The sequence below is a fragment of the Myodes glareolus genome, chromosome 13, assembly GCF_982192425.1.
Source record: "Myodes glareolus chromosome 13, mMyoGla1.1, whole genome shotgun sequence".
NCBI lineage: Eukaryota > Metazoa > Chordata > Mammalia > Rodentia > Cricetidae > Myodes > Myodes glareolus.
The window spans coordinates 66295224-66316350 of record NC_142038.1 but is presented as its reverse complement, the minus strand read 5'-3'; the positions used below and the strand labels follow the sequence as shown (position 1 = coordinate 66316350).

The following is a 21127-nucleotide window of genomic DNA, read 5'->3' as shown; positions in this document are numbered from 1 at the left end:
CTAAACTGTCTTTGGAATTTCCTTCTTCATGGAAATGTCTGCTGGATGCTATGGGCCTGAAGGCCAAAGATGGATGCCCCAACGGTACAGAAAAACTTTGGGTGACTGTACAGACAGCAAGATGTCTCTATCATTTCTAGAGCTTCAGAAGTTGCTTATTTCTTGTTTACTTAGGTAATATTATATCCTTCTGGAGTCTTTGATGGAGTTGAAAAATAGTTATAGTTTCCCTTAGTTATGATAAAAGATAAGTAAATATAAATATTATAACTGTAATTCTTGCTTGATAACTGTTTTGTTATATGTAATTTTACTATGTTAAAGTTAAAGCCTTTCTTTTTTGTTTAAACAGAAAAAAGGGGAAATGGTGTAGGAGGGTCTTTTGTCTATGTGTTACTTTCATTGGTTAAATAAAGAGACTGCCTTGGCCTTTTGATATGGTAGAAAATTAGGTGGGCGGAGTAGACAGAACAGGATGCTGAGAAGAAGGCAGGCAGAGAGAGCCGCCATGGAGTTGCCAGAGTCAGACACGCTGAATCTGCCACGACCTCGTGGAAACATACAGATTATTAGAAATGGGTTGAATCAAGATGTAAGAATTAGCCTCCCAGCAACCACAAAAAAAATAAAAAATAAAAATTAAAAAAAAAGATGTAAGAATTAGTCAATAGGAGGCTAGAGCTAATGGCCGGGCAGTGTTTAAATAAATACAACTTCTGTGTAATTATTTCGGGGCTAAGCTAGCCGGGTGGCGGGACACAGCTCGCCGCTCGCCTAATACTACACTAATTAAAACAATGCCTATAACCCCCAGAAAGCCAGGGGGAGACAGAGGTAGAAAGGACAACAGTTGGAGGCCGGCTTGAGCTATATGGTGAGTTGCCAGTCAGCCTGTCTGGCTATCAGCCTAGGAAAACTAATGTGGTGGTTTGAATGAGAATTGTCTCCACAGGTACACATGTTTGAATGCTGAGTCCCTAGTTGGTAGAACTGCTTGGTGTCTCAATGGGGGAAGGGGAATTTGAGGATTCAAAAGCCCACATCAGTTTAGTCACCTCAGCTGTTGCATCAAGATATAGCTCTCTGGCTACTGCTCCAGTGTCATGCCTGCATGCTCCCCAACAAGATGGTCAGGAACTCAACCCTAAAACTATAAGCAAGCCCCCAAATAAATGCTTTCTTCTTTTATAAGTTGCCTTGGTCATGGTGTTTTGTCACAGCAATAGAGAAGCAACTAACACACTTAGCAAGACCCTGTCTCAAAATAAGAAAAGGAAAACAAACAAAAACAACCCTCACAAAAGTATTTTTCATACGTGATAGGCAATTCCTCTCTATAGCCTCTTAGCACTTTAGCATGGCAGATAGGCCATATTACTACAATCATTATTTCTATAACATACTATAAATCAGAATATAGTATCATTACTGATTAATAATGGCCTCTTTACTAGACTGTAAGCTTATAAGGCATGGCTTATACATCTCTATGTATCAATGAAAAGTGTATAGCAGGAAATCAATAAATTTGAAAACCAAAAATGTTAAGACCCTAGCTAAGCTTAGCAGTGCAGGCCTGTTGAGAGGTTGAGGCAAGAAGACTGTCACAAGTTCCAGGTCAGCCAGGACCCTGTCTCAGAGGGGATGGGAAGAGAGGAGAGGGGAAGGAAGGGGAGGGAAGAAGAAAAGAGAAGAGAAAGAAAAAGAGAAGAGAAAGACCTTATAACACAGAGTCATAGAATCTGGAGGAGGTTCTACTCACCTAAAATTCTAGCATTTGAGAGGTAGAGGAGGAGGATCAAGGAGTTGAAGGGCATCCTTAGCTACACAGAAAGCTTGAAGTCTTAAGAACTGGGCATGGCAGTACACACCTTTAATCTCAGCACTTAGGAAAAAGAGTCAGGTAAATTGCTGTAAGTTCCAGGCCATCTAGGGCTACACAATGAGACTGTGTCTCAAAAATTCAAAAAAAAAAAAAAAAAAACCAACGAAAAAACCCTACCATTAAAGAGTCCAAGAAGCAGAGTATCATACATTGTTGCACATGCCTTTAATCCCAGCATTCTGAAGGCTAAGGCAAGCGAATCTCTGTTCCAGGCCAAAAAGTAAGACACTAGCATCTGACTTATTGCCTTTCATACTTCAACACTGATGACAGAAAAACAAATCTTAAATTCTACCATTTCTCAGGAAAATATGCAAAATTTTTCCTCACATTAAAATACATTATGCCAGAAACTGATTAATCCTATATATAAGAATTCAAAATTCTTTTGGCTGGTATAGCTCACTGGTGATTAACTAACATGTTTAAGCTCTCGGTCAAATCCTAACACTATAAAATAAAAAAGATAAAATGAAATTATCAGAATGATCTATGTTGCTGAAATTAAAATTAATGGTAAAGAAAGATATGGCAGACTAAAACACAGTAATTCTACACATATTTCTAAGCATACATACTTATAGATTAATAACCATGGTGACTTAGAGCCTGTCAGTAAGTTCTCTGTGTATGGCAACAAGATCTGGTTTACTTCCACTACCATACTACTATTACCATTAATGTATGGTGTGTGTAAGTGCCACAGCACCTATGTCAGAGAACAACGCTGTAAAGTCAATTCTCTCCAACCACATTCCCATGAGTTCTAGCCCTCAAACTCCAGTCATGAGGCTTGCATGGCAAACACTATACCAGCTGAGCCATCTCACTGGCACAGGAAGATCTTTAGCTATACAATTAGGAAGCATACAAGTATCAAAGTAAATTAAAACAACCCAAAACAAAGAAGCTGCTGTTTTTAAGCAGATGAGAGATTGTAATTAGATTAACATACTTTTAATGTTTTCCTTTTAAGAATTCACCTGATGTATTTTTAATAAGTAAAGGCTTTCAGATACTGGAAAATAATCACATCAAAGTTACAGTCACTGCACATATTAATGTATTATCTTCCTTATCAGTCTTATCACGAAAACATTTACTACCTAAAGCAGTATAAGCACTTATAAAACATCTATTTTATAAACATTTCCACTTAACACCAAGCAAGATTAATAACATAAAAAAACCCTGTCATTTATTATTAGTTTCAGCATGAAACACTGATTACCCTAGGATATTTACTACAGGTGCTAGCATCAAGTACGTTCCTGGGCGTGTCTTTCAGCACTATGTAGGCCCAGCTCTAGCACCCTGTAGCCCTAAAGCACTGGATGAAAGGTCTCCAAGACTGAGAATTATTTTCCTAACAAAAAAAATTTAGTTTAAAAAATAATAACAACACTTGTTACATACCACTGATGTTAAGGTCATAGTCCCCTGCTGTAATCACATTAGCAACTGATCCTTCTGCAGGTTGGCTGCCAGAAACGACATCATTCAAAAGTTTCCCGATGACTCCCGGCTGAGGTGGCTGTGTGACAATGTTGCTTACCGCTATCTTCAAATTTTTAATTATATGCAGTTGATTATTAGGATCTCTCATGTGAACTTTTAAAAAAAGAGAAAGAAATTTTAAATTAACTTGGTATAACGTATAATAAATCAAATTGGGTTAATGGTTTTCAAACATGAAAGAATCTCAAATCAGAAGCTAAGAATTAAAAGAATATTCTCCCAGAATACAACTGGTTTACATTTTTCCTTACAAACCAAAAGAAATACCTAACCTATTAATCATAAAATCCCTTCCTCTTAGCCAGTCAGAGTGGCACATAATCCCAGCACCTGGAAAGTAGAAACAGGAGGATCAGGAGTTCAAGGCCAGCCTGGGCTACATGAGACTCTGTCTCAAAGGGGGAAAAAATATTCCTTCCTCTCACACAATGCTGAAGGTCACAATTTCCCTATAGGTCCTGTTTCCCCTACATTTAGAGTTGTCGAAAACCACCACCCATAAAGTGTCCAGTCACTTTTCTGGCTTTTGGAGGCAGGATCTTTGTATGATGCATGGGTGGCCTTGAATATACAATGATTCCCCCTGTCTCAGCCTGCTGGAATTATAGGTATGTGCCACCATGCCTGGCTCCCAACAAGCATTTGGATGTCTAGGCTTATTTATAATTTAATCAGTTACAAACTACATCTCCTAAATTTCCTGGGCTTCCTCAGACACTTCTAAAATTTTAAATTAAAAACATAAAGTTCATCCAGATGTAGAACACATACCCACAATTCCAGTATTTGGGAGATACAAGCACAAGGATTATTTTGAGTTCCAAGGCAGCTTGGCCTACAAACCATTTTCCAAGCAAGCCAGGGTCACACAGTGAGGTATACACTTCAGAGGTAGAAAAAAAAACCTATAAGATATTAAAGTATTATGCAAGTATTATGACTTATAACTGTAATTCAATTACTCATGCAACTCAGGCCAAAGGAATGCCTTGCTATAAGCTTAAAGCCAGTCTAGATTACAAAATTGGATAGGTGCATTGCCTCAACAAAAATAGATAACAATAATAAAATAAAATATTAAAATAACATGTGTAATGAATATTAGCATGTGTATTCTGAGTAACATATGTGGGACAGTGGACAACTCAGCTAGTAAAGACCTGATGACCTGAACTGAATCTCCAAAGTCCCAGACAGGAAGAGGGACCCAAGCACTGAAGTTGTCCTCTGATCTCTACATGTACACTATGGTATGCTCATACTCACACTCACACACATCATACACACATACACAATGATGAAAAAATAATTTAAAGTATATGTACAAAACGTATACACAGTGGCTGATTTGACTGTGTAAAGATTAAATAAAACCAAGAGAAAGAAAGAATATTCTAATCTAACTTACAAATTTTAAAGAGAAAGAAAAAAAAATCAAACACAGGGCTGAGGAATGCAGTTTGGATCTCCAGAACAAAGACATGGTGGTGGAAACAAGGGGATTCTGGGATACTCACAGGTCAGCTAGCATAGCACATGCAGGGGCAAATAAGGAGACCCTTGTTCAAACAAGGTGGAAGGCAAGGACAGACACCAAAGGTTTAATTCTGCCCTGTGTGCATACATACATACACACACACACACACACACACACACACACACACTGTGGACACACATATGCACATGTACACACAAAAAAATTTAAAAGTGTAGGTTGGGATTTTGTAGCTGAATAGGAGATGAATAGTTATTGTATTCTATGCAATCATCTATGATTGTTTTCTCATTTAAATACACACAGACCTCCTTCAGTAATTAAAACTTTCAAACTGTATAATTATGACACAAAAAAAGGAGAAAGGAAAAAGGGAAAGAGAAAAACAAAGGAAAAGAGAACTGTAAGTACTATGATACACTCTGAAACCTTTAGAAACACATTTTGCAAGTATTTTCCTTAAGGTTATTTCATAATTGACAAATACTATAAGCAGCAAAAATGTAGGGCTGGGAACAGTGCAATAGTATGCTTTCCTAGCATACTCCAGGTCCCAGATTCACACTAGAAACACACACACACACCTTAGAGATTAATGACCTACTTACATCAACATAGGAGTAGTTGTGACGGTTAATACTGCCAACTTGACAGGATCTAGAGTCACCAGAAGACAAACCTGAGTACACCTGATTCTCGATTGGAGAGTCTACATTGGATTAAGGACTGTGAGAAGACCCACCCTGAAATATGGACTGCATCACACCATGGGCTCAGGTCCTAAGCTGAATAAAAAAGAGAAAGTGAGGAAGTAAGCTGACCACCTCCACTCATTTATCTCTCTGGTGACTATGGATATAAAGTGACCAGACAGCCTCCTTTCTGTTCCTGCTGTCATGTCTTCCAATATGAACTAATTCCTCTAAAGTCAGCCAAAAATAAACTTTCCCTCCTTTATAGTATTTTTCTCAGGTATTTTGTCATTGCATTGAAAAGAGTGACTAATACAGAACTGATAGCAGAAAGGGAACTGCTGTAATGAAACACCTGACCATGTGATCCTCAGGCCTCTGAGAGGCATAAGAATGGCAAAGGGCTTAGAACTCTGAGGGGGTGGGGCACACGCCTTTAATCTCAGCACTCGGGTGGCAGAAGCAGATGGATTTCTGTAAATTCAAGGTGAGAATAGTCTACAGAGCTAGTTCCAGGGCAGCTAGAACTGTTAAACAGAAAAACCCTATCTCGAAGAACCAAAAAAAAAAAAGAAAGAAAGAAAGAAAGAAAGAAAGAAAGAAAAAAAGGGAAAAAAAGCCCAAGAATGTTGTAAGAAGAGTTTAATGGGCCATTCTGGTGGGAATTTGTAAAATCAGACTGCTAAGAAAAACAGTAGCAGTGGAGGCCTTGCTTATGGGTCTTCAAAGGGGAACAGAGTAAAAGCCATTCATGTTATATTCTGACAAAGAGTCTGGCTGCCTCTACCTATGTTCTGAGAACTTCGGTGAGGCTGAATTCAAAAGTAATGAACTAATTTGGTTGGCTGAGGAAATACCAAGCTGGATAGCATTCAGATTGTGTCTTGATTACTGCTTTTACCCAGGTCTATAGTGAGAGAGAACAAGTGGTGCAAAACAGAAAGAAAACATGGCATTTTTTTGGGAGAAGGGAGTTTAAAGTTGAAGACAGGGGGTCAACAAGATGATTGGGCAGGTAAAGGCATTTGCTGCTAAGCCATAGATGCAGTTTGATCATTGGATTCTACATGATCATTGGTTGGAAGGAGAACCAATTTCTTCCACAAGTTCCTCTGACCTCTATGTGAACACCTACACACATACACACTGATGTGGGATATCCTTCTGTATATGTGTTACTTTTATTGGTTAATGAATAAAGAATGGCTTAGCAGAGTACAGCCAAGTGGAAAATTCAAACAGAGATACATAGAGTGAGAATAGGGGGAGTCAAAGAGACACCATGTAGCTGCCAAAGGAGAAAGACACCCAAGACTTTACCCAGTAGTCCACAGTCTTGTGGCAATACAGAGATTAATAGAAATGGGTTAATTTATGAGAGCCAGTTAGTAATATGATTGAGCCATTGACCAGTTTGCAATTAATATAGTTTCGGGAAAGACACAAGCAGTCTCTGTTTACAAAATGGTGCCCAATGTAGGGCAACTACATCCACATAAAACCTGAGAGAACTTGGGAAGGAATACTTTCTTATTTTTTTAAAAAAAAAAAACTATCTTTTTTCATTATACATGCCAATCCAAGTTCCCACTCCCTCTCCTCCTCCCATTCCCTCCACTTACTACCCCCACCCCATCCCCCATACACTCCTCTGAGAGGGTAAAGCACATTGCTTTGGGGAAGGCCCAAGGTCCTCCTCCCTACTATATCTAGGTTGAGCAAGGTATTCATCCAAAGAGAATAGGTTCCCAAAAAGCCAGTTTGGTCCTATGTTTGTTCCCTCTCAGTCGAGTTGGTGTTGGTGAGCTTTGGGAAAGAATTCTAGACACAAAAGAACAGAGTTATGCATGGCTTCTTGGAAGCAACATCTTCTTGGGTGGGCTCTGTTTGCTAGAGGCAAGCAGAGGCACAATTCCTTTAATAAAAGGCTCCCTGTCTCAACATTAGCAGCAAAAACTATACGGCTCCTTTAAGATTCAGCTTTCTGGTTCTTGCCGGTCCTGTTATGGAGCACTTACATGGGGTCTATGCGCAGCATGTTACGATATGCTTAATGGCAACATAGACCTGTTGCATCACTGGAGCTGGGGCGGTGAACATACCCCATGTTTGATGTGGCATGGCCAACAACAGGCAGGGCAGCCGAGTTGGTCCTAGCCATGCCTGCTTAGTGTTTTAAAAAAAGCACTCCTCGTCAGAAAATGTTACAGGTACACAATAAAACAGATTCAGAAAAAAAGGCCTCTGAATGGGTCACAGTGTTGGAAAAATATATACAGACTTGAGAGAGAGAAGAGCACAGTCATAGATTAAAGGAGTAAAGATAATAAATATTAGAATGTAATAGAGTAAAGAAAGATAAGTCATGTAAAGATGGGGTATACACAGAGAGACTAGATATATTATATATATATAATCTAGTCTTTCTTTACATTTTTCACTACATGTGTTTTCTTTACATTTTTTCACTGTGAATGAGTTAAGTACAAAGAGACATTTCATTATATGGGCTGCCAAGCTAAACCAACATTTATATTTTAAAGGTGTCCTGACTTCAAAATTTGAGTCTAAGGATATGTTACTTTGGAAAAGAGGTTCTGTTTGTTTCCACAGAAGATGAGAACCTGTGAACTCCTTCCAGGTTAATGTGGTTGGTCTCCATGAACCCTAAAAATACTTTGCCCAACAAACAACAGAAAGCAGTTTGGAGAAAACAATGCCCAAATTCCCAAAATGATTGTTTATAAATGCTTGTTTTCATTTTAAAAGGGTTGATTATAAGTGATTAATGGTCACAGTCAATTTCTAAAAAAAAATTTTTTTTAAAAAGGGGGGAATATGATATAGTGATGAATACTTTGCACTGGTATGGATCTTGGTCTATTGATAGAAATTAAAGGTCAATTTTGCTACACTGTGTATATGTATTCCTACTCTTGTTTAAGGTATTATTTGTGCAGTTAGCTCATTTAAAAATGCAATGTATAATTAAGAAATACATGTTAATAGACAGTCATCTATAATAATCAAACCTTTTGGTTATGTTAGTAAGGTTTTCTAGATATATAGATATATTTCAGTTAGACAGATACTCTTCAACACTTCAGAGACCTACAGAATAAGGCATTTAAAAGGTTTCAAGAACTTAGACTTTTCTTGACAATGAGACATGTCTGCTTCAGTCGGCACCAATCTACTTCAAGAAGTTGATGGGTACTGAAGAAACTCATTAAGGAATTTGCCTTCAATGTGACAAGGCTAGCCATTTGGGTAAGAAACTGCTCATGCCTGGACTATTTGAGAGTATGCTGTATAAACTGGACATGCAGGACTCATAGAAAAGTAACTGCTGAACTTTCCAAAAGACATAATGATCCCTCAGGGTTCCTGCTTCACAGAAGAAACTGCCAGACATTCTGCAGGACATAGAAGAAAGTGACTGATAAACTGCCAGTATAGGCAAAACAGTCTTTCAAATTTCCTGCTTCACTGAAAAGTCTGCCAGATATTATGGGCCTGTTAGGCTGAAGATGGGTGCTCCAACATTACAGAAGAACTTTGGGTAACTGCTCAGGCAGCAAGATGCCTCTGTCAATTCTAGAGTTTTGGAAGTTGCTTACAATGCAGTTTCTATTTACCTAGGTAATATTATATCCTTCTAGGGTCTTTGAAGACTGCGAGTTAAGACTTTTTCCTTAGTTACAATAAAGGATAAATTAGATAAGAAACTTTAGACTCAAAAGAAATACTGCAACTATGATTCTTGCTTGATAACTGTTTTGTATATGTAATTTTACTATGTTAAAGTTAAAACCTTTCTTTTTAAGTAGACAGAAAAGAGGAGATTATATGGAATGTCCTTCTGTATATGTGTTGCTTTTATTGGTTGATGAATAAAGCTGTTTTGGTCAATGGCTTAGCAGAGTACAGCCAAGTGGGAAATCTGAATTGAGATAGATAGATAGATAGATAGATAGATAGATAGATAGATAGATAGATAGATAGATAAGGTGAAGTCAAAGAGATGCCATGTAGTTGTGGAAGGAAAACACCATGTAGCTGCTGAAGGAGAAAGACCCAAAACTTTACCTGATAAGCCACAGCCTTGTGGTAATATGCAGATTAATAGAAATGGGTTAATTTAAGATATGAGAGCTAGCTAGAAATATGCTTGAGCCATTGGCCAAACAGTGTTGTAATTAATATAGTTTTGTTTATTAATTACACAAATAATAATTATACAAATAATTAATTCAGGTCTGGGCAGCCAGGAAACGACATATACAACACATACAATAAAATATATAAGTATAATATATAAGGCACAAACAATAAAATACATAAGTATAAAAATAAGTTATAGACAAGTCTTGTTAGTGAGAAAAGAGATGTAATTATTAAAGAGATTTGCACAATTCCAGAGAAACCTGTTTTGAATTGAAACAATAGGAAAAGTGCTCAGAGAGCAAGACTCCATCCTTTTAGTACATCTTGTGAAAATCCAAATTCCCTTAAAGGAATCTAAACAGAACGCTACTGAATGGGTGCCCTACTCAAAAACAACTATAGTGGAAATTGTCTTCCCAGAATCATCCCAGAGAACAATTCAACTGTAATCCAAGGGGCCTAAATTACATCTCAAGCTAGTAACGTTTAGCATCATACACATGGTACTAATTTTACAGGCATGGGAGTTGCAAGAGTGAAGGGCACAGGCCAAGGTTCTAAAGCACCACTGAGACACAGCAATGTGTGCCAGGGTTTGATTCCCTGCTAAGAGAGCCTAAGAGACCACAATGTGAAGCTGGGAAGGTGAAGCCTCAGCAACACTGGGAGACCCTGGGATGCCACAAAAAGGCCAGGACAATGGGATATCTGCTGAGGAAAGCTACAGGAATGGAGTGAAACCGGTTTGAGAGACTGTATGTGTTGCAGTTGGCAAACCAGGAAAGGTGGAGATACCCTAGCCATTTGGAGCACAGTTCCAGATACCCAACAAAGAGCTGTAGGATTGATGTCTGCCCCACTGGGTTTCAGTCTTGCCTTGGTACAAACTGTCCTTGCTATACCCTCATTCCTCCCTTTAGAAATGGGAGTATTTGTGTCATACCAAATTGAAGCATGTTATTTGGTTGCTGTTTTTGTAACTTCTTTTATAGGGGCTCACTGTGAAGACAACACCAGAGTGATCATCAGAAGAAATTTGCACTTAACTTCAGAATAGTATTGTACTGTTAGAAACTATAAGGACTTTTGAATTTAGACTGAAATTTGCATCTACAGTGACAAAGGATAGATTATGGCTTAAAAGTGGCATATGGGGGGGTGCTGGAGAAATGGCTCAATGGTTAAGAGCACTAATTGTTCTTCTAGATAACCTGAGTTCGATTGCCAGCATCTATGTGGAGACCCACAACCATCTATAACTTCAGTCCCACACGATTAGACAGTTTCTTCTGACCTCTGAGGGTACTGTATGTACCTATGTGTGCACAGACACACTTAGAGGCCAGCAGTCATAAACATAAGATAAAGATTAAAATGCTTAAAGTGATATCTTTGGGTATCAAGTTGACAAGGGAAAGATGTGTGGTGGTCAATATTGATAGTCAACTTGACAGGATCTAGAATCATCATGGAGACAAACATCTGGGCCTGACTATGAGGGAGTTTACAGACTGGATTAACTAAGGAGGAAAACCCACTCTGAATATGGGTAGCACCATCCCATAGACTAGGGCCTCAGAAATGAATGAAAACAGGAGGAAGGGAGCTGAGTTCCTGACATGTATCTATGCTTTCTCAGCACAGATGAAGTATGAGCAGCTCCGTGTACTCCTGCTGCCTTTTCCACCATGGTATGCTGCATCCTAAAGTCAGAATGCCCTAGTTGTTTGTGTCAGGTATTTTGTCACAACAACAGGAAAGTAATGAAAATATTGCTAGGAAGAAATACTTCAGGTTTGGGGTACAAGTCACCCATTAAAGATTCTGGCCCCTGAACATCAAAAGAAGAAAAAGGAAAGCTTGTTTACAAGTAAGGGAAATTTAATTTTAAAAATGATGATAATGGTTCTAACAACAAAGGAAAATGTAGTGGTGCACACCTATAATTCCACTTGGGAAGTGGAGGCAAGAGGATCAGAAGTTCAAGGCCAGCCAGACCTAAATAAGACCATGTCTAGAAAGAAGCGGGAAGGATGAGGATGAGGAAGAAGGGGAAGAGAAAAAGATGGGAAATGGAAAGAAAACAAATTAGAGAAGCTACCTTTCAAAGACATTTCCTAAACTGATCTGCCAAACTTTCCTAGTCCAAGCAGAAAACTATTCAAGGTTTATAGAATTACATTCACTATTTTTAATCACTTAAATAAATTTAACCCATTTCAACAAACTAGTACAATACTTCCAAAACTGTAATTTATCGATTAATGTGAAATTTTCTTAAAACATGTCTAAAATGATACAATGAAATACTACTTAGAATTATTAGAGAACTACTATTAAATAAACAGTAAGGCATGACCAACTATGAAGCAGATGGCCAATACAAATCTCCAAAAAATATTAGGGGACTGAGGATACTGCTGAGCAGCACATATATTTTGTGTTTTTCTTTTATGGTGGCAAAAACAAACATGGGGCTTTAGGCATGCTAGATAAGCACTCTAACTGAACCACATCCCTAGCCTTTTTGTTTTGTTTTGTTTTGTTTGCTTTATACCTTTTTTTTTTTTGCATTGAAAATACATTTTTTTCCGGCATGTGATGATGGCACAGGCCTTTAACCCCAGTACTCAGGAGGCAGAGGCAGGCAGATCTCTGTGAGTTCAAGGCCAGCCTGGTCTACAAAGTAAGTTCCAGGATGAGCTCCAGAGCTAAAGAGAAACTCTGCCTTGAAAAAACCCAACACCTTGTCACCCCCCAAAAAGAAAATACATTTTTTCATATAGTATATTCTGATTATAGTTTCCCCTCCCCATACTCCTCTCAATTCCTCTCCACTTCCTCTCCCATCCAGATCTACACCCTTTCTGTCTCAAGTTAGAAAACAAATAGGCAGCTAAGGAATATTAAAATACAAAAAATAAAAATAAACAAATCTGAAAATGACAAGACAACCAAACAAGAAAAAGAGCCAAAGAAGAAGCATGAAAATGAATACAGACACAGATGTACACATTCTCATATACGGGATCCCATCTAAAAAAAAAAAACAACAGACACAGATGTACACATTCTCATATACGGGATCCCATCTTAAAAAAAAAAACAGACACAGATGTACACATTCTCATATACGGGATCCCATCAAAAAAAAAAAAACAACAGACACAGATGTACACATTCTCATATACGGGATCCCATCTTAAAAAAAAAAAAAACAACTCAAAGGACTTCTAAGGGTTAAAAGATAAAAAAAAAACCCTAATATCAATATAAGACACAGAACCTCCAAAGATGCTGTTGAGTTTGTTTTATGTTGACAGCTAACTACAGTATTCTTTACAAGTCATAGTGTCATAAGGTCCCAGTTCAATCTCCAGCACCACAGAATAAAAAAGTACTAGGATCACAAACCGTGTAAATAGTGAATACAAGTTAAATCTGGAGCACAAATCTCTTGGGGAATATTATTTGAAGGTGTGGTACTTTTGTTTATGCTGCACATGTTTAACTCTGTGAAGCTGTGATTCTTTGCCTGTCTAAAACACCTGATGGTACTAATAAAGAGCTGAATGGCCAATAGCGAGGCAGAAAAGAGATAACGGCGGGGCTCACAGGCAGGGAGTATAAATAGGAGAACTGAGGAAAAGGAGGACTTCAGGGGCCAGCCACCCAGCCAGCCAAGGAGTAAGAGTGAAAGTAAGATATACAGAAGAAAAGGAAAAAAGCAAGCCTAGAGTCAAAAGGTAGTTGGGATAATTTAAATTAAGAAAAGCTGGCAAGAAACAAGTAAATCAAACTAAGGCCAGGCAATTATAAGATTTAACCTCTGTGTGATTTACTTGGGAGCTGGGTGGCCAGGTCCCTCAAAAGTCCAAAAGAAAACCAACATCAAACATCAAGAATACACACAACTGAACAATAAAAGAACTTCGGGAGGCATCACAATCCCTGACTTGAAACTCTACTACAGAGCTACAGTACTGAAAACAGCCTGGTATTGGCATAAGCAAGAGGACCAATGGAAACTAACAAGGACCCAGACATCAATCCACACATCTTTGAACACCTGATCTTTGACAAGGAAGCAAAATTATCAAATGGAAAAAAGAAAGCATATTTAACAAGTGGTGCTGGCACAACTGGATATCAACATGTAGAAGAAAGAAAATAGATCCATATCTATCACCATGCACAAAACTCAAGTCCAAATAGATCAAAGACCTCAACATAAAGCCAGCCACACTGAACATTATAGAAGAGAAAGTGGGAAGTACACTTGAATGCATTGGCACAGGGAACCACTTTCTAAACAGAACCCCAGCAGCACAGACACTGAGAGAAACAATAAATGGGACCTCCTGAAACTGAAAAGCTTCTGTCAAGCAAAGGACACAGTCAACAAGACAAAACAACAGCCTACAGAATGGAAAAAGATCTTCACTAACCCCACATCAGACAGAGATCTGATCTCCAAAATATACAAAGAACTCAAGAAATTGGACACCAAAAGATCACATAATCCAATAAAAAAATGGAGTACAGACCTAAACAGAGAACTCTCAAGAGAGGAATCTAAAATGGTTGAAAGACACTTAAGGAAATGTTCAACATCCTTAGTCATCAGAGAAATGCAAATCAAAACAACTCTGAGATTCCATCTTACACCTGTAAGAATGGTCAAGATCTAAAACACTGATGACAACTTATGCTGGAGAGGTTGGTTGTGGGGAAATGGGAACACTTCTGCATTGCTGGTAGGAATGCAAGCTGGTATAACCCCTTTGGACATCAGTGTGGCAATTTCTCAGAAAATTAGGAAACAACCTTCCTCAAGACCCAGTAACACCACTTTTGGGTATATATCCAAAGGATGCTCAATCGTGCCACAAGGACATGTGCTCAACTATGTTCATAGCAGCTTTGTTTGTCATAGCCAGAACCTGGAAACAGCCTAAATGCTCCTCGACTGAAGAATGGATAAGGAAAATGAGGTACATTTACACAATGGAGTACTACACAGCAGAAAAAAATAATGACACCTTGAATTTTGCAGGAAAATGGATGGAGCTAGAAAACATTATTTTGAGTGAGGTAACACAGACACAGAAAGATATGTACTCATGTACTTACTCATAGGTGGTCTTTAAACATAAAGCAAAGAAAGCCAGCCTACAAATCACAATCCCAGAGAACCTAGACAACAATGAGGACACTAAGAGAGACTTACATAGCTCTAATCTACATGGGAAGTAGAAAGTGGAAAAAGACAAGATCTCCTGAGTAAATTGGGAGCAAGGGGACCTTGAGGGGAGGATTGAAGGGGAGAGGGGAGAGGCAGGCAGGGAAGGGAGCAGAGAAAAATGTAGAGCTCAATAAATATCAATAAAAAAAGAATATACACAAAACCTTTCAACTGTGCTTAATTGGCATAGTCATTGCATTTAATTCTTAAAACATGCGAGCAACCTTAAATGGCTATCATCTAACTTATATGTGCATGAGGCCTAATAGCTACTTTTAAGGTTTGTCACAAAAAAGAGTACTCAAAATTTCTTCTAGTAACATTTTTTCAGTATATCTTTAAACTATGTGTTTTTCTACTGAAACTTAAAGATAAGTCTCCTGTAAATACTTGACTGTTCTAAGCCAAGGCTAATCTCAGAAGTCAGGGCAAATTCTTGAATATTCTATTTTCCATTAAGTCTTTGAGAATTACATACATGATATATTTTTATGAATATATTTTTATTCACATCGTCCACCTCTCCTTAACCCCTCCCATATGTACCCCCAGTCCCCTTCCAACTTGATATTGTACCAAATTTTTTATGCTGCCACTATAATCTGTATCTTAATCATCTTTGAACTTTTTCTTCTTTTCTGAGTGTTTCCTTATGTAATTGAAGCAAGCAAGCAAGTCTCCTACCTCCGCCTCCAAAGCACTAGGATTATAGACAAGTACCATCCAACTTAAACTTTTTAAAAATTCATACCAATTCATATGAACCTTATAGACTACAAACTCAATGATTTGTCAAACAGGCCTAGCTCAAGAACTCAAGACTGCCTCATAAGTACCACTAGAAATGAAATCTAGAGGTCCCTTCCTGAAACACCAGTTTCTCCTCTCCCGGGCATCTACTCTGCATTTTGTACCCCAGAAGACAACTTTCCCACAACTTTCCCCTAACCACTGACTACAATTTATACCTTCTGACCTAACCATTTGATGGTAGTCTTAACTGCAAACCTGATAGGCTCTACAATCACTTGGAAGACTGGGCTTGCCACTGGAGGGTTATCTTGATTATGATGGTTATTCATCTTGACTGTAGAGGAACTATCTCCTTTAAAAGGGATCTTGGACTGTATAAAATGGGAACCGAGAGCTAGCTCTAGTCTGCAATCACTCCTGGCTTCTGACTATGGATGCTTCAGGTTCCTGCTTTCTCCACTTCTAGCCATGATGGACAATATCTTCAGCTGAGAGACAAAGTAAACCCTTCCCTCTTAAGGTGCTTCTGTCAGAGTATTTTATCATGGGAACAAGAGGAACTAAAATACCATTCTACCTCATTCCTTCCCCAACTCCCGAATAAGCAGTGATTGCTTTTGTCTTTCTACCACCTATCAACCGCCTCACTGCACATGCAGCAAGAGAACAGAACACCTCTATTACTGCACTGTCCAATAAAGGCAACACCATCATAGAAGGCCTACAGAATCCAGAAAAATGCACCTACTCACAAAAGAGGGTATTTACGCATAAAGAACACAGAATTTAAAAAACTTTGCAAAACCTCCCATTTGCATCTTTTATATTGGATACTAATTGAAATAAATCTGCCAAAACTTTGGAAATATATGGGTCAATTAAGTTAAACTACTAGAACTAATCCCACCAAGGCTGGGAATATACCTTTGTGGGAGAGAAAAAAGGTTAGTGCAAGAGGTATAAACAAGTTCAATCTTCAGCACCAAGAGAAAACATCATTTGCTACTTTTTTCTTTACGTATTTTAGCATGTTTACCATCAAGTCTCCTAAAGACTGCCTGAGGCATGTAGATATACAAACCAACAGTATAACACTATTTTTTTTTTTTTGGATAAAAACCGTAACTAAATAACACCAGTTATTTGATAAACAAAAACTTACAAGTGACCCCTCCATGGTAAACAACTCTTAAACTTCCAAGGAACTGTACCTGCTTTTTTGGTATGTTCTGTTTGAAAGATCGGTTAAGCCAGGTGGTGGTGGTGCACACCTTTAATTCCAGTACTCAAGAGGCAGAGGCAGGCGGATTTCTGTGAATTAGAGGCCAGCCTGATCTATAGAGCAAATTCCAGGACAGCGAGGGCTACACAGAGAAACCCTGTCTCAACAACAACAACAACAAAGATATCGGTTCAACTACACTTGGGGTATACTTAAAAAATATTTAACTTTTAAAAGAATCTCTCTCTCTCTCTCTCTCTCTGTGTGTGTGTGTGTGTGTGTGTGTGTGTGTGTGTGTGTGTGTGTGTGTGTGTGTGTGTGTTGGATTCCCCCACAGAACTAGAAATACAGGAAGTTCTGAACCACCACTGGGAATCAAACTTTGGTACTCTGTGAGAGCTATATGTGCTCTTAACCACTAGGCCATCTCTCTAGGCCCCTTGAATAAAATTCTAAGTATGATCTTTTATCATTAATAAAAAAGCAAAAGCTAGAGAAAGAGCCATTTATGGTGGCTCAAGCCTGTAATCTCAACTCTCAAGAGTTTGAGACCTGCAAGTTAGTTACACAGAGTGAGTTCCAGACCAACTTGGCCTAGAGTAAAACCCATTTTAGAAATTAACAAAAATGAAAAATAATGCTGAAGAAGCTTACTATTAAATATGAATGTATTTCTCATGATTAGTCATCAATATGAAAAGGACAAAAATGCATGAACTGTTCTAATCCCATAAATTTAGATAACTTGAAACATCAACATTGTTACTACAATTTATCCTTTGTCTTTTTTTAAACTTTTTTATTTTTATTTTTTTTTCTCTTTAGGTATCCCTGCTGGCCTCAAATACGTTGCACAGTCCAGGAAAGTCTTAGACTTCTATTACTGCCTCTGCCTCCGAGTGCTGATCCCAGGAGAGAGACAGCTAGGTGGTACTGAGGACCCAGGTGACAGAGCTTCCCGCCCGCATGCTAGGTGGGTACTCTGCCCACCGGGCGACACCGCAGCCCCCTATCCTTTATTACTGATGCCATACTTTGTGCTTGCTCTCCTGACACTGGCAAACTGCTATAGAGCTAAGAACGCGTTGCAATGGTCGAAAAGGGAAAAATAAAAGTCAAACTGAAGTTCAGCCAGGATGAACTCCAAGGCTAGACCAATTTCATGAACAAGAGAACTTTAACACTCGACGAGGGGACGTGGCAGATCTTCCTTCACTCTGAAACTCCGTTCTGGAGGCTGCATCTTGCTACCTTAAATGTCCAGTAGGTGCCCAATCCTGTCGGGTGACTGCTAACAACAGTCTCGACTCCCTTGTGTCGGGCTCAAGTTTACCTCTACGACTTAAAGACCTGGCTCGTCCCGAGGAAGAAAGCGTCCGTAGCCGGGCGGCCGCGAGAGCGCGGTCTTGACAGCCGCTCGCCGCCCCTCGCCAGCCGCAGCCCCGGGCAGCCGCCCCTCCGTCCTCCACTTGCTCCCCACTTCCTTCTCCCGGCCACGTCCCGGCTTCAGCCCGATGGACGAGGAAGAACAGCACGTACCTTCGGAAGTGAGGCGAGAGAAGGGCTTGAGCAGCTCGGCGAAGCTGAGGTGGTTGAGGCGGGTGAGCCGCTCGGCTTCGTCGCTGCACAGCGCGGCGACACAGGGAACGAAGGAGTCGGGGATGAGCTCCTGCACCGACTGCACGCACTGGGCCATGGCCGCAGCCGGGCGCCCGGCCTCCGCCCCGCCTCGGAGCCGAGCCTGCCGCAGCCGCAGCCGCCTGCCCGGCCGGGTGCGGCCCCACTCCGAAGCCTGCAGCTGACTGCGCGGAGCCGCCGCTGCTCCGGCTTTTGGGTCCCGGGTCCGTCGCTGCCTCCTCTCAGCGCTCCCCGGAGCTTTGCATCCCACCCCAGCAGGTGGGGACGCCGACCACCGCCACTCGGTCCTCCCGACGGCAAAGCCTTGGTCACTGTCCGACAGGAACCGCCATGTTGGGCCGAACCCTGACCCGCCGGCAGCACCACTCCCGGCAAGCCTCGCGCGCGCCCCTCACGTGACTGTGTCAAAGACGCGGTAGGGGCGGGGTCGGGGCGGAGGACTGGAAAACGGGAGCTACGGAAGCCAGTTGGAAGATTGGAACCGGAAATACTGTGACGAGTGGGTTTCCCTACCGGTCAGGGGCGGGGTTGTGAGGCGGATGGGCGTGGCCCGGCGAGCAGCTTTTGGCCAGTTCTCCGGCAGGTGCCTGGCGCGTCTGTCAAGGTGATGGCTGACTGCGCAGGCCTGGCCTTCTTGGCGTCCCCAAAGATCTCATCTGGCTTCAGTAAGCTACTGATGTAACTTCGCGCTACTTTCTGACTGGTCGCCCCGCCTTCCCCGAGGTGGGCGGCGACCGCTTGCCTGAGAAGGGGCTGAGGGCCAGGTGCCTAGGGGTTCCGCCTGCGGCGCCTGGGACATCTTGTATCCTCTGAGCACCGTCACACTTTTAGAAGCGGACTGCTACATACGTGCTCAATCACCGAGCAGAAAGATGTTCTGTTGAGGGCGCCTTAGTTAGCATGGAATGTAAGGGGAACGTTTTTCTGGATCTCTAGGAAGGGATGTCTTTAAATGTCGTCAGTCTTTTTCTTTCTTTCTTCCTTCCTTTCTTTCTTTTTTTAAAGACGCAGGCTAGGGTGTTTGCACTTGTTTCTCGTACATCGCGTTTCGGCTGTTTGGATGTCTTGGATCTCCTGCTTCAGTCTCCGAAGTACTGGGGTTACCGGTTTTCATCACCACGTCCGGCTCCTCCTCTCCTTTTCCTTTTTAGAGTATTTACTTTATGGCAGTGGAGAAACCAGTACTTATATACTGTGTGTCTGGCCATTCTCGCATACTTCAGACTTGTCAGCCCCCATAAGGACATGATCCAAGCCTAAAAGGGAATAGCTAAAAGGTAATTACCAGAGACTTGTCACAAGACAGAGGGGAAAACAGAGTTTTACCAGGCCAGAGACTGGGCCTAGCGGTGGCTATTAGCAGAGGCATGTGGATCTCTTTGAGTATGAAATCACCCTGGTCTATGTAACAAGTTACAAGCTAGTCAGGGCTGTGTGCAATGAGACCCTGGCTCAAGGGAAGTGGGTTTATTTTCTTCCTACCCTGATCAGCTCTTGGCAAAGTATTATTTGAACTGTAGAAATGCTTAAAAGAGATGACATTACACTAAGGACCTTAACACATTGGGGGGGGTGTTTGTTTGTTTTGAGACAGGGTTTCTCTGTGTAACCACTCTGACTGTCCTGAAACTCACAGAGATCCGCCTGCCTCTGCCTCCCAAGTGCTGGTATTAAAGGCGTGCGCGACCATCAACCCAGCTTTACCAGACTATTTTAAGTTTCACTCACTATGTATCCTCAGCTGGCCTGGAACTTGCTATGTAGACCCAGCTGCCCTTATACTCAGAGATCTGCCTGCCTCCTCAGTGCAGGGATTAAATATATGTGCTACCATGCCCAGTGGCATCAGACTTTTTAATCAAGACTTTTACAGCATCAAAACAGAAGTTAGTGGGGATAGAGATTTTCCAGTGGTTAAGAGCAATAACTGCTTTTGCAGAGGACTTGAGTTCAATTCCCAGCACCCACATTAGGTGGCCCACAACTGCCAGTTCCAGGGTACTTGACAGTCTCTTCTGACCTTTAAGAGCACCTGTACTTATGTGCACATAGATATGAGCATGCATACTATAAATAAATCTGGAAAGAAAAACAAAATCAGATGTGGTAACACATGTCAGTAATTCCAACCGAGTAATTCCAGGCTGGAACTGCCAGTTGTGGTGCACACCTTTAGTTCTAGCGCTCAGAAGGCAGAAGCAGGTGGATCTGTATGAGTTCGAGGCCAGCCTGGTCTACAAAGTGAGTTCCAGGACAGCCAGGGTTATGCTGAGAAACCTTGTCTTGAACACAAGCCCCCCCCCCCCCCGCAAAAAAAATCCAGTCTGAAACAAGATTGTCAGCCTGAAGTACAAAACAAGACCTTACCTGGGGGATATGTAAGCTGAGCATAGTAAAACATGCCTGCCATCCTGGCACTGGGAAAGTAGAGGCCATCTTCAGCTACGTAGCAAGTTCCAGGTTAGTCTAGTTGGATTTTCTTTTACTCTAGCCACACTTGGGACGCCAGCAT

At 40.7% G+C, this 21127-nt stretch overlaps 1 protein-coding gene across 4 annotated transcripts in view; it reads right to left on the bottom strand.

Moving 5' to 3' along the window:
• Trappc8 (trafficking protein particle complex subunit 8) overlaps positions 1 to 18986 on the bottom strand; it is an 87415-nt gene extending 68429 nt beyond the window's left edge. For 2 of the 4 annotated variants that reach the window (XM_048442670.3, XM_085700079.2), the window contains exons 1-2: positions 18517 to 18986; positions 3302 to 3496 (exon numbers count right to left, since the gene is read on the bottom strand). In XM_048442670.3, the coding sequence (XP_048298627.3) occupies positions 3302 to 3496; positions 18517 to 18673 (352 nt within the window). In that variant the 5' untranslated portion in view covers positions 18674 to 18986. The remainder of the gene's footprint in view (positions 1 to 3301; positions 3497 to 18516) is intronic. The other 2 variants (XM_085700078.2, XM_085700080.2) reach the window with 1 other exon arrangement.
• Positions 18987 to 21127: the final 2141 nt, after the last annotated feature.